The following is a 14276-nucleotide window of genomic DNA, read 5'->3' as shown; positions in this document are numbered from 1 at the left end:
ATGTGTCGTTAGGGGTTCATTTGCCAGACCTGAAACCTTTGGATTTTTTTCTTGTGTGAATTCGTAAAAGACATTATTTATAAGGACGTTCCTACTACACCTAAAATATTCAAGAGAGAAATGTCAGAGCTGGTGCTTTGCTGATGTGATGACGAATACCACTCAGTCCATGATAAGAAGGTTGGAGCCATTCGAACACCTTCTGTAAATTGACGTTCATGCTACCTTTGTGAGCCTGTTGACCTTCAAAGAACTTACACATCATTGGATTCGTCTCGATAGCCGCTTTCACAAAATAAGTACCAAACCGTAGCATGTTATTTAAAAAAACAAAATTGACCTTCATATCTTTAACACGACTCCACCAAGCAACAAAAAACCAACGGCATGTTATCACCCCCATCGTCCCATGCACGCTTTGTCCCACAAACGTTTCGGGTTCTGTCACACTTTTCAAGTTATTCTTGGTGGCAATGGTTAGTGACTCACACTGTAGACACTCGACCGAGCAAATGTGTCGTGGGGAGGTGGGGGAAGGGGGGTGGGGGTCGGGGGATGACCCCGAGAGTGTTCTCTGTATTTCAGCACTGTGCCAACAGCAGAAGGGGATCTGAACCCGGTACCTCACAGTCTGGGACAGTATTAGAGAGTCGGCACAGAGCATTTTAGTAATATGGCCTGCTCTTCTGCTGCTAATGGCCTGCTGCACTGGTGTCAAGAATGAACCTGTTAGGGTGGCGGTATCACCAGGACAGTGTCAGAAGGTTAACTGACCATGACTACGATCGTGAAGGTGTGCCTAGGTTGAGGTGTATAACTTTGGCGGATCTCACACTATAAGCTCTTCCTCTACGATAACGACGCTACGAGTACCAAGAGACTTATAAGAACGTGTAGAGTGCGAATCGTCAAACTCGCAACACAGTCAACGCACGGGAGCACATCAAAAAGTGATCGCTACGAGAGCTCGCTTGAAACTGTCGTGTGGAGTTCTCAAGTATGCGTGACAGCAAATTTTCTCGTAATCCAGAATAGTGGTATCCACAATGGACTGAAAAATCGGCCATTGATTAACGGAGATATTAGAAACTAATAGCTCTTAATTTCAACCCACTCTCCACTGAATTTGGAAGCTTTCTCAAACACAAGTCTTACATTTTCTGTTCGATAACCCCATCAACTCTGTTCATCTACGTATACATCTGCATCCATACTCTGCAAACCACTTTGAAGTGCATGGCAGAGGGTACCTCTTAATGTATAAGTTATCAGGGCTTCTTCACATTCCAGTCACATATGGAGCTTGGGCATGATTGTTTAAATTACCTCTGTGCGTCCTGTAATTCAGCTAATTTCATCCTCACGACACCTGTGGGTTGTAGTATATTGCTAGATTCGAGGCGTAAAGCAGCTTCTTGAAAATTTCAGAGTGGGATTTATTTGAATAGTTTCTGTCTATCTTCAAAGTGTGCCAGTTCAGTTTCTTCATGGATCAAAGAAGCATTGAATGTTCGGGTTGCTCTTCTCTACGTCTTTACAATACCTGCTGCCAGTCCTATTTGATACGGTTCCTACACAGTAGAGCAATATTCTCGGTATCGTCACATGAGACAATTGTAAACAATCATCTCTGTGGACTGATTCCAACATCCTAGTATTCTACCAATGAACCGAAGCCTTCCACCAGTCTTATCTCCAACTGAGAGCGCATCATCGTTCCGTTTGATGTCCCAAATTGTAACGCCCAGAGATTTGTATGAATTAACTTGTACCAGCTGTACTCTTTCATTGGTGACTATAATTTTTTTTATCAAGATTCTACTCAATATTTGTGCAGAATTCTTCAGATAGTACATCATTATAGATAACTGCATCATCCACGAAAATTCTAAAACTATTAAATTGCTGCAAGACGATTAATATATAACAGAACCTGCGAGTCCCAATACACTTACATTGTCCACACCAATTTCTCTGCACTGAAGGTATGCTGAAAGATATCCTCAACGGACTCACCCTATACGACGTACATTCAAATATGTGTATCATAAATTGAGTCCTCCCTACCACATAAATCCTCAGTTAAGTCACAAATTTCGCATCATACGCCATATGATCTTACTTTTGGCAATAAGAGTTGTTATGATAGTGAGTCAAATGATTTTATAGAAAATCCAAAATTACTGCATTTATCTTACTGTCTAGATTATGGCTTTAAGGATGTCATGAAGGAAGTGTTAATATTTTCGAAATCCATACTGATTGACAATGAGGTCCTTCTATTCAAGGAACCTCATTACATTTGAGCTCAGAATATGTTCAAAAATCCTATAACAAATGGATGGCAAGGATATTATACGGTAGTTTTGTGAATGACTCCTGCTGCCCCTCTACTTGATGGGTGTCTCCTCGGACTTCTCCCAACTACTGGACACTGCTATTTGTGATAGAGATTTACAATTTATTGTTGTGTTATTTGTACGAGGATTTTGGTTAAAAGGGGGGCTAACTTAGTCGCAAATTCGGTGTAGGATCTGATAGAGATTCCATCAGGCCCTGGAGCCTTGTTAAATTTCAGCTGTTTCTCAACACTAATGACACTAATTCTACATCTGTATCTGTCATCGTCACAAATTGGAGCAGTACCCCACAGTACCATCTCTAAACAAACATTTCGGAAAACTAATGCAGAGTTTCTGATTTTGTTTTGCTATTCTTAATTGCTGTCATTACCCAGTCTACGAGTGTCTGAACACTAACTTTGGTACCAGCTTTATAGTAGTACCGTAATTTCCTTGGTTTTATGAGAGATCTTTCCTATTCTATTACAATAGTCTTAGTAGGAATCAAATTATGAAACATCCAGGATGGAATGTGACAATATTACGAAAAGGAATCTTGCAACTCACCATAGAGCGGAAATGCTGAGTTGCAGACAGGCACAACAAAAAACTCTCAGAATTAAAGCTTTTGGCCAATAAGGCCTTTGTCAACAATAGGCGACAGACATGCATACACGTACAGCCGCCCCCCCCCCCACACACACACACATACATTCACACAAACGCGCGCGTGGAAACGCAAGAGCAAACGCAACTCACACACACGACTGCAGTCTCAGGCAACTGAAACCACATTGTGACCAGCAGCACGAGTGCATGGTGGGAGTGGCGACTGGGTGTGGGGAGAGGAGGAGCGGCAGGATGGTGGAGTGGTGGACAGTGAAGTGCTACAGGTTAGACAGAGGGCAGCAGAAGGGTGTGGAGGGAGGGGAAGTAGCAGAAAAGTAGAGAAATAAAAAGACTGGGGTGGTGGTGTCATGATGGCTGGGTAGTGTTGGAATAGGAACAGGGCACCTTGCTGGATAGGTGAGGGCAGTGACTAACATAGGAGGACACCAGGCAGGTTGTGGGAACCTTTGTTAGTCAGTGTCTTCACTCATCCAACCCCTTCCCTGTTTCCATTCCAGCACTACATAACCGTCATTCCACGAAGAAAGACAGTGTTTCTTCAATTATGAGAGTCTTTTTGTTGTGCCTAACTGTGACTCAGTAGGCTTAGTAGGTTGGCCGGAATTTTCTCTCACCAGCCAAATACATTTAGCATCTTCCTACATGTAGGTCTACGTTTTGCGTAGCATTCATTGACAAGTTGTCTCTTTTTCTTTAGATGTTTCTTTCAAATGAATGCAGACCGTGGAGTGTCCCTCTGATCATGAACTGCTTTACATACGTACCAAGTGCACAGCTGACTGTTCTTGTAAACCTCAACCACAATTTTTCTACATGTTGTTCTCAAGAGCTAAATATTTCTAGTTTTGTATTCAAATATGTCACAATTGCTTCTTTATATTGTTTGCTGAACATATATGTATTCTGCTACTCGTTTTAGTGGCCATTTGCATGTTGTAAATCATGGTCATTGATACTAGTTTCTGTGTGAGCTTCCTCAATGAGGTATGGTCATTTTGAAACTATCAGGTGCAACGTCATGAGTGGGCTCCCAAACAGACTGTTTTAGGTAATCTTCAGACAACTCAGTTAGAAATGTTTCACCAGATGTCTTGTCTCCCCCACCCCTTACTGAACTGTCATTTAACCAGTAGATTGTTGCCCAATTAACATCTATTTCATCAATGAGAAAGTGACTTGGAAACTTATATAACAGTGCTTCAGCCTTCTGCATAATTTTTGGTTGCATCTGGAGTAGGTCTAGAAGTTGACAGAGGGACCTGATTCCAAATTAATGCCCACCATAATACTGTGTCTTTCCCAGAAAGCCTCACACGCAATTTATGTTTCTGTTTTGGTTGGTACAATTTGTTGGTGACCTGAGGCAAATGCCATACTATCTCAGTGTATATTTTCGATACAGGTTGAAAGTTTTATGAGTGTCTCACTGCTGTCAATTCCGCGTTTTCACCAGCTTTCTGTACTGGGTATTATGTGGGCTGTACTGGGGCAGCTTCAAACCCTGGCACGTTGATATCAGTGCTTCGGAAGTTAATCTGTAAGTAGGCTGTTCATGTTTTCTTATCGGCAACGTTACGTAGCGCTCGGTATGAAAATCACTGGCTGTACTGTGTGCAGTCTGTGGCTAGTTTGCATTGTTGTCTGCCATTGTAGCGTTGGCCAGCGGCAGCTGGATGTGAACAGCGCGTAGCGTTGCGCAGTTAGAGGTGAGCCGCCAGCAGTGGTGGATGTGTGGAAGGAAATGGCGGAGTTTTGAAATTACATATATTATGACTTGTGATGATATTAAGGTAAATACATTGTTTGTTCTCTATTAAAATCTTTCATTTGCTAACTATCCCTATCAGTAGTTAGTGCCTTCCGTAGTTTGAATCTTTTATTTAGCTGGCAGTAGTGGCGCTCGCTGTATTGCAGTAGTTCCAGTAACGAAGATTTTTGTGAGGTAAGTGATTTCTGAAAGGTATAGTTTAATATTACTCAGGGCCATTCTTTTGCAGGGATCTTTGATAGTCAGATTGCGTTGCGCTAAAAATATTGTGTGTCAGTTTAAGCACAGTCTTGTATAAATTGTTCAAAGGGGACGTTTCATATTGTAATTGTATTCTCATGTTATAACATTGTAATTGACACCAGTTCATCAAATTAAGTAACTTGTAAGCATTCATTTCACTGCACACATTTCTGTTGGTCACAGTAATGCACAAAATGTGAGAAGTTGTGACTGTTAGTGTTTGCACGTGTGTTAATAATTCAGCAAGGGACTGGATAACAGCATTGCTGGTTCTAAGGACAATTCCAAAAACTTTGTGCGTTCACAAGTGGTGGTTTATGGACTTGCTATATTCTCCGCAAGACTCTTCAATGGTGATTGTGCATCTGCACATTCGCAACAGATGGCTGCTGGCCATCTCTACAAGGACTGCAGTGGGTCTACACCTCTGGTGGCCCACCAATACCGTAATCTCTACCAGGACTACAGTGGGTCTGCTCTGTGATGACCTACCTACCAATATTCTTCAAAACTTCGAATGTCTCTGCTGTGGGTTTGCTCTGTTGTGGCCCATTACCTGTCAGCATGTCAAGAGTCAGCACTGTCTTTCCGTTGGAAGGACAACACTACTTCTTCAAGACTGCATGGAAATCCACTACTTCCATGTGCATTGTCTTTTACTGCTCAGACTTTGAGAAAAGAAACGGCAGTTTTACTGTGATGAATGATCAGGACTGTCTTTATGGACTGTGAGAAAATTTTAGCTTTTGACCACCATTGTATTAATAAGTGTGTGCATTTGATATCTTTGTTATTGAAATTATGAAAAATTTTATCAAATCATTATTGGTCACTGGCCAAAACAATTTGTAAAATTTTTTGTGGGGAGCATGGGGGCTATGTAAGTAGGCTGTTCATGTTTTCTTATCGGCAACGTTACGTAGCGCTCGGTATGAAAATCACTGGCTGTGCTGTGTGCAGTCTGTGGCTAGTTTGCATTGTTGTCTGCCATTGTAGTGTTGGCCAGTGGCAGCTGGATGTGAACAGCGCATAGCGTTGCGCAGCTGGAGGTGAGCCGCCAGCAGTGGTGGATGTGTGGAAGGAAATGGCGGAGTTTTGAAATTACATATATTATGACTTGTGATGATATTAAGGTAAATACATTGTTTGTTCTCTATTAAAATCTTTCATTTGCTAACTATCCCTATCAGTAGTTAGTGCCTTCCGTAGTTTGAATCTTTTATTTAGCTGGCAGTAGTGGCGCTCGCTGTATTGCAGTAGTTCCAGTAACGAAGATTTTTGTGAGGTAAGTGATTTCTGAAAGGTATAGTTTAATGTTACTCAGGGCCATTCTTTTGCAGGGATCTTTGATAGTCAGATTGCATTGCGCTAAAAATATTGTGTGTCAGTTTAAGCACAGTCTTGTATAAATTGTTCAAAGGAGACGTTTCAAATTACTGGAACTGTTATACTCTCACCAGTATGTGACTCTTCTTTGGAACTATTACTGACACTTTCAGGTCCCTATCGTTATCTGGACTGGACGAAGAGTAGTCTAATCTAAAAACCGTTGTGTACACTCCGCACCCAAACAGCTACCTGAGCAGCAGCCTCTGATGTGTACCACACACCTGACCCATTCAGGGTGTCCATAGAGTACTCAACCCCTTGATGCAAGTCCAAGAATTTTCAGGCTGCTTTGTCACAGAACCTTCAGTCGTTCCATTCGATTCAGAACGTGGGATGCACGACCAGTTTTGCACTGCAGCAAATTGTGAGTCTCACTGAAATTAGATGAGGCCAGCTTTGTCAACCTTCTCTGCCATTTGAATGATCCAAGTGTGGCCACAGAGCACAGTCAGCAGCTGTTAGTGCCCTGCTCTCTCAGCGGCTGACTGAAGTGCCTCTGTAACATGGTGAATAAGGCTCCCAGCCACACACACTTAGTGTTCCCTCACATCGCTTTTTGCATTTCCCTAAGGGATACATTCACTTGCCATACATTTGAACTTCCTCCTGTTAATAGATCCTATCCTTTTATGTTTGCCCCTTCTTGACGCAGCACATACCATGTTACTCAACAGCTGAAGTCAGTCTCACTGACTCAGTTTCGGTTTCAGTGGAAGCCTGCACCTCATACTTGTTGGTTATGGTGATGAGTACCGCGTGCTGACTCCTCCCCGGTCCCCGCCTCCACCGTCCATGCAGCCTAGTACCACCACTACCAGACCGCTCACAGCCAAGTGCATGGGCGGTGACAGATCGTGTACCTCGTGTAGAAGTGACAGCACGATATGATAGCGTGAGGTACCTGTGGTATATCGCATACATGACTGTTGGTAACTCTCCCGAAACACCCACGCACAGCAGCTTGCAGGCGGCTGATCTTAGCTTATGAACGTCCGCTTACGCTTCCCACGTTCGAGGAGAGTGTTCATAGTAGGGCTGCAGTGTGGCTGGTGTAATGTCTTACAGAATAGTAAACAAGTGTCATTAAATTAAGCCTAGAGATTAATTTTTATACTCTGGACCAGTTAAGCTCCGAGTATGACTAGTTACCGTTAATATCTGAAGCAGTCCGTACTCAGATCGATGCTTCCTTTACAGCCTCAGTATCACCTTCTATAAACGCTACTAAGCTCCTGAATTTTTTTAGCGGCTGTAGTCGAAAACAAAATCAAGATAATAATTACTTTGCGGTGAATGCAGACAGTAGAACACGACATGCAACTTACAACAAGCGCTACAAAAACACTGATTTTCTACGACATACGTAATTCTCATCACTGGTAACTTATTAAAATTCTCAAAAATTTATATTTATTCACGTTGCTATACAATGAATGATGGGATAAACGTATCATTGAATGAGATTGCTACCCCGGAATTTTTATAGAGGATAAATGCTGCTCGTAACGTATGCTATAGCACAAAATTCGTTTTTCATGGCACACAGCGTACGAAAATACGGAATATAGTGCGACACAAACACGGATTTTGATACAGTTAACACGAATAACTTGTTTAAAATTGATATGAAGTGTTAGGACGTGACTTTTAGAGACGAATTTATCTGACACATCTGGTTTTACTCGTACACGAAGGAAATAGCGGAAGTTGGTTTGTACACGAAATTATGAGTAAGTAGCCAAGGGAACTGCCGGATTCTCCATTTTGCTGGTTTCGTGTCACATTTGGCACTTGCGTGTCAAATATGAACTCTGCAACATCAGTACATCTCAAAAAAAAAAAAAAAAGACTTACAGTGTGGAGCATAATGCAACTAAAGGCGCGTTGGTAACCCTCTTTGAACATTTTACTATTACGTTCCGTAGACAGATTACTTTTAGCACTGTAAGGGTCTATGGAAGATACTAGGTGATTTTTTCTACGATGTACAAACACTAGGGGTTGACCAGTGAGATGATAAGGAACAAAAATGTTCTAATGATGTCCAGAAACGCATGGTTCCCATGACAGAGACCATTTATTCAATCATACTTTGTTACAGAAGCTGCAGTGCTATACCACGCAGCCAAACTTATAGAATGCATTTTTTCCTCCTAGAGGGTCGTACTGTTTCTCGCACGTCATTACCTAAAGACGCAAGTAATCTTAATAGCCCATCAGAAATTAATAAGTTCAGATTTCCGCGAACGGCTACATCCTATTGTGCTCGACGGTACTCCAATACCATATCACAAAACAGTGAAGAACTTGGGTGTAACTTTGGATGAGCATCTCAACTGGGCGGAGAATACAGTCGCAGTGTGCCGAAAGACGTCTGCTTGTCTCTATGCTCTCAAAAAGTTTCGGAACATATTTCCACAGGACTTGAAACGCCAGCTCGTGCAAGCACTCGTTCTACCGAACCTCCACTATTGTGATGTGATTCAGCAAGGCACGAGTAGTGAAAACAAAAGACGGCTAGAGCTAACCATGAATGCCTGTGTGCGTTACACCTGCAACATTCGACGATATGATCATGTAAGTGCTTCATACTCCGAGCTAGGGTGGCTGCGGCCGGACAAATTGCGTGACTACCACACTCTATGTCTACTTCACAGACTCCTCGTCGCGCAAGCACCCCAGTACCTTGCTTCAGAGATTAAAAACCTGTCATGCCATCATAATCGAAACACGAGGTCACTCTTATTTGGTATCCTAACTGTGCCCACTCACAAAACAAAAACTTTTGCAAACTCCTTCTCAGTTGCTGCTGTCCGCCTCTGCAACAAACTGCCGCTTACCTTGCGCAAAATTCAATCTCCTGCTGCTTTTAAGAAGAAGTTGAAGCATTTCCTACTATCATCTTCATAAAGTTCTCCACAAAATTAATGTACCAGGCCAATCCTCTCATCCGTTAAAATAGCAAAGATAGCGTCTCCTATCTTGCTCCTGAGATGCCTTCCTCTTCATCTATCTCTATTAGCCACGCAGTCTTCTTTTCCTTTATATTTCCGTAATTATGTTTCATCATGTGTCTCTATTCTTCTCCTCCCTTCACCATGAGTCTCCCTCACACTCCCTGCTGCCAGCACTCCTATCTAAAATTTGTCTCTTCAATAATGTCTAATTATAACAGTACTTATGATCTACGAATATAAACTCTATATGTATGTATTTCTAATTGTTTATTTCACTTTTTGTACTAGATGTAGTTTAACATGTCTACTAAAACGTATGAATGTAAAATAAGTAGAATGCCTGGGTAGATGTAAGAGAGGGCCTGATGGCTCTAATCTTGCCAGGTTAAATAAATAAATAAATAAATAAACATGCAGGAAATCATGAAGGACGTACCCGAAATGAAGAGACACTAGACATGGAAAAAAATGTGATTAAAACTGTCAGTACCAGGCAATGGACCGGCCTGTACGGGGTAAGCCAGACGACCGTGTGGGACATTCTCCATGACGACTGTTACTACCCTTATCAGTTAGAGCGCGTGAAGGGGTTACTAGCGACAGACTTCCCACATCGGCAGCAGTTTTGTCGTCGGTTGCTTCACCAGGCAACCATGATTGCAGGATTTGTGTCATCCATCCTATTCGCCGATGAGGCCAGCCTTACGTGGAGTGGCATCTTCAACTTTCATAACAGTCATCTGTGGAATAGTATGCAGAACCCCTGTGGTACGATGACAGCAAATCATCATCATCGGTGTAGCCGGAATGGGTGGGCTGGGATAATTTGCGACCGTATTTTGGGACCAGTCTTCCTTCCACGTCACCTAACAGAGGGGAACTAACGGCATTTCCTACGGCCGTCTTGCTGTAAGAAGTGCCATTTATGATTCTCATGGTTATGTTATGATGGTGCTCCAGCCCACTTCGCCATTAACGTCCGGATGCATCTCAAACGTGTCTTCCCAGGTTGGAGGATCGGACGAGAGGCTCCAGTTGCATCGCCTGCTCGTTCACTGCATCTCAACCCGTGCGATTTCTGGTTATGGGGCCACCTCAGAAGCATCGTGTACGCAGAGGACATTCCAGATGTGGAGACACTGGAGCAGCGTATTGATCCTGCTTATGACGCTGTTCGTATGCAGCCTGGCCGATTTGAACGTGAGAGACGGAGCACGCTACTGCACGTATACACGCATGCGTTGAGGCACAGGGAAACCATTTTCATTACGTACTGTAACTGTCGTTGCGTGGTACAGCGATTTTTAGACCGCAGTCTTTGTAACAGTGTATCAATAATTTGTGTCTGGTGTGGAAACCATGTGTTTCCAAACATAAATTCATTAGACCTCTTTGTTCCGTATCCTCTCATCGATCAATCCCTAGAGTCTGTATACGGAGTCAAAAACCATCCTGTATACGCTACGTGATGACTAAATGGCATTCGAACTGGAGCTTTCTATAACACCGAAAGCGATGACACACTGATACCCAATGATGTTGCGAAGTTCGCTCGCAGTATGCTTATGTCTGCAACGTGACCCAAAGCAGATACCCGACCAAGTTCACTCCGGCGTATACCACGGGTGTTATGCTACTGGCAAAGCAGTAGCGTGGGACGTACGTATTGCCTGTCATCCAGGAGCAATGAACAGTACTGAATACAAGTTCGTGTGACCCTTGGACGAGACAGCATTCTGAACAAAGGAGATATCACATTATTAAGATTAAATTAGTGCAGAATTATTTTACATCATCTATCGCTGTTTCAAAAATAAAAGCTGGATATATTCAAGTAGCAATCTACTGTATTTGAATATGACCGCCGCCCCACGGCGCCGGCGTGGACGTCTCAGACCACCAGATAAGACTGCCGTGATTAAATAAAATAGCACCAAATGAACCCCGTGGACCATGAGGTGTTTTTAGTAGTAACGGATGAAACACTTACCTGAGTTGTCGGTTGTTGAAGTATGCAAGGTGACTCCGGTATAGGATTCTGAAAAAGAAATTCGCAAATATCTCCATAAAAAAATTAAACTTATTGTTCATTATTTCACAATAAATTGTTATCCATTATCATACTCAGACTCTTATGAATCGCACAAAGTAAAATTTTTACCTGTAACGGGAACTGGGTGACTGTAGCCAGTAAATATGACCACCGCCACAAAAATGCGGGTGAACCAACTGAAGCCTCTGCAGAACATGATGGAAGGTCGCAGGTGTCGGGCCAAGTAAGGAACTTTTCTCTCAAAATAACCTCGCCAAACTTGCAGTCTGCTGATCAACCTGAAATTTTACGAACAAGTGTGAGCACAAAACACATTTTTTTGCCACTACCTGTCTAGTAAATAAAGTAGAGTAAATTAATTTGGATCACACAATTTTACAAGGTGGATGCCACTCCGTTGTTTCGAAATACAGTGTGATTCACGAAGAGATGCAAATATTTTAATATGTTATTCTACAAGTAAAACTAAAGAAAAAAATAAGTACACATAGATCCGCAAATGCTTGGTTACCAAGTTACGGTTAATAAACGATTTTGCCTGAACTTTAACAACTTAGCTAATATGAAGCCATCGCAAAACTGAACGAGGCTACAGTAAAGCACGATCTCCATTTATTTTGTGGTTATTGGTCTGGTGAAGCTAATAAAACATGCCCCACATGTGTATCTGCAGTAGTTTTCCAGAACATCCATAGAAGCAAATAAGTAGTTCCGTAAAATTTTTAATTTATTACTTGCCCCAATTTTGTTCTTTTTTAAATTCCAGACAACTGCCCAAAGTTTTCAACAGAAGTTGCAGAGAAATTAATTTTGGAAAAAATTATGGTAATAACGTTAACTGAATCTGTATGAACGTGTCAGATTATCTGCTTTTTTTAGTGTCATAGCACACGTGAATTCATCTTAAACCAGAAAAACCAAAGCTCAGTGTTAAGGGAATTGTACAGTGTACATACAGTTTCACAATACATTCACAATAAATGTTCAAAAATGTCTCCACTGAATTCAATGCATTTAGCTGCACTTGTACGAACAGATTTCGTTGCTCGTTTCAGTTTCACAGGGTTGTTCTTAATTTCGTCTGTTGCACTCACAACGCGAGCAAGCAATGCGTCACGTCTATTGACTCTGTCCTCATAAACTATGTCTTCACTCATCCCCATACACAAAAATGCATTGGTGTTAAATCGGTCGATCTGAGTGGCTACAGACGTGTAGCACTTAGACCAATCTATATCTGCTTTTAAATGTATAGTGACGGGTTGGTGGAATGTGGAGGCGCGCGGTCATGTTGGGAATGCATTTGCAGTCGAGTAGCAAGTGGAAGATCTTCGAGCAACCGGGGCATTTCTCCTTGAAGGAATTGTAAGTACGTCTCGGTAGTTAGACGTGCTGGGAAAATATTTTATTAGATTCACCACATCAATAACAACAAAATGAATCGAAACAGTGGTTTATTTTAAACTTGTACAGTTTCGCAATGGCTTCATATTAGCTAAGGAGCTAAATTTCAGGCAAAATCTTTTGTTAGCCGTAACTAAACTTTTGCGTATCTCTGTTTATATCAACTTTTTTATTTAGTTTTACTTGTACAATAACATATTAAAATACTTGCATATCCTAGTAAATCAACCTGTATACTGGCTGATCAGCTGAACTGTTTACGTCAAAAACAATTGAAAGCATTTAAGAGATCGTTATGATGTTTGCACCTGATTAAATGAGAGAGACTGCTGTATGAGCCACGTATAGTCCGTTGTCATACTCATATTCTTTGCAGGAGACGGGGATTAACTTCTCTTTTTCAAATGAAACTATAGTACACTACTGGCCATTAAAATTGCTACACCAAGAAGAAATGCAAATGATAAACGGGTATTCCTTGGACAGATGTATTATACAAGAACTGACATGTGATTACATTTTCACGCAATATTGGTGCATACATCCTGAGAAATCAGTACCCAGAACAACCTTCTCTGGCAGTAATAACGGCCTTGATACGCCTGGGCATTGAGTCATACAGAGCTCGGATGGCGTGCACAGGAACAGCTGCCCATGCAGCTTCAACACGATACCACAGTTCATCAAGAGTAGTGACTGGCGTATTGTGACGAGCCAGTTGCTCGGCCACCATTGACCAGACGTTTCCAGTTGGTGAGAGATCTGGAGAATGTGCTGGCCAGGGTAGCAGTCGAACATTTTCTGTATCCAGAAAGGCCCGTACATTACCTCCAACATGCGGTCGTTCATTATCCTGCTGAAATGTGGTGTTTCACAGGGATCGAATGAAGGGTAGAGTCACGGGTCGTAACACACCTGAAATGTAACGTCCACTGTTCAAAGTGCCGTCAGTGCGAACAAGAGGTGACTATGACGTGTAACCAATGGCACCCCATACCATCACGCCAGGTGATACGGCAGTATGGCGATGACGAATACACTTTTCCAATGTGCGTTCACCGCGATGCCGCCAAACACGGATGAGACCATCATGATGCTGTAAACAGACCTGGATTCGTCAGAAAAAATGACTTTTTGCCATTCGTGCACCCAGGTTCGTCGTTGAGTACACCATCGCAGGCGCTCCTGTCTGTGACGCAGCGCCAAGGGTAACCGCAGCCATGGTATCCGAGCTAAGAGCCCATGCTGCTGCTGCAAACGTCGTCGAATTGTTCGTGCAGATGGTTGTTGTCTTGCAAAAGTACCCATCTGTTGACTCAGGGGTCGAGACATGGCTGCACGATCCGTTTCAGCCGCGCGGATAAGATGCTTCTCATCTCGACTGCTAGTGATACGAGGACGTTGGGATCCAGCACGGCGTTCCGTATTACCCTCCTGAACCCACCGATTCAATATTCTGCTAGCTGTCATTGGATCTCGACCAACGCGAG

At 42.5% G+C, this 14276-nt stretch overlaps 1 protein-coding gene across 1 annotated transcript in view; it reads right to left on the bottom strand.

The window, feature by feature from the left end:
* Positions 1 to 14276, bottom strand: part of LOC126108209 (ankyrin-3-like) — a 116132-nt gene that overhangs the window by 61777 nt on the left and 40079 nt on the right. Inside the window, exons 2-3 of the mRNA XM_049913445.1 lie at positions 11491 to 11660; positions 11320 to 11367 (exon numbers count right to left, since the gene is read on the bottom strand). Of these exons, the coding sequence (XP_049769402.1) occupies positions 11320 to 11367; positions 11491 to 11578 (136 nt within the window). The 5' untranslated portion in view covers positions 11579 to 11660. The remainder of the gene's footprint in view (positions 1 to 11319; positions 11368 to 11490; positions 11661 to 14276) is intronic.

The sequence above is a fragment of the Schistocerca cancellata genome, chromosome 11 (genome assembly GCF_023864275.1).
Source record: "Schistocerca cancellata isolate TAMUIC-IGC-003103 chromosome 11, iqSchCanc2.1, whole genome shotgun sequence".
NCBI classification, from domain to species: Eukaryota; Metazoa; Arthropoda; class Insecta; order Orthoptera; family Acrididae; genus Schistocerca; species Schistocerca cancellata.
This window is presented reverse-complemented; position numbering and strand designations above follow the sequence as displayed.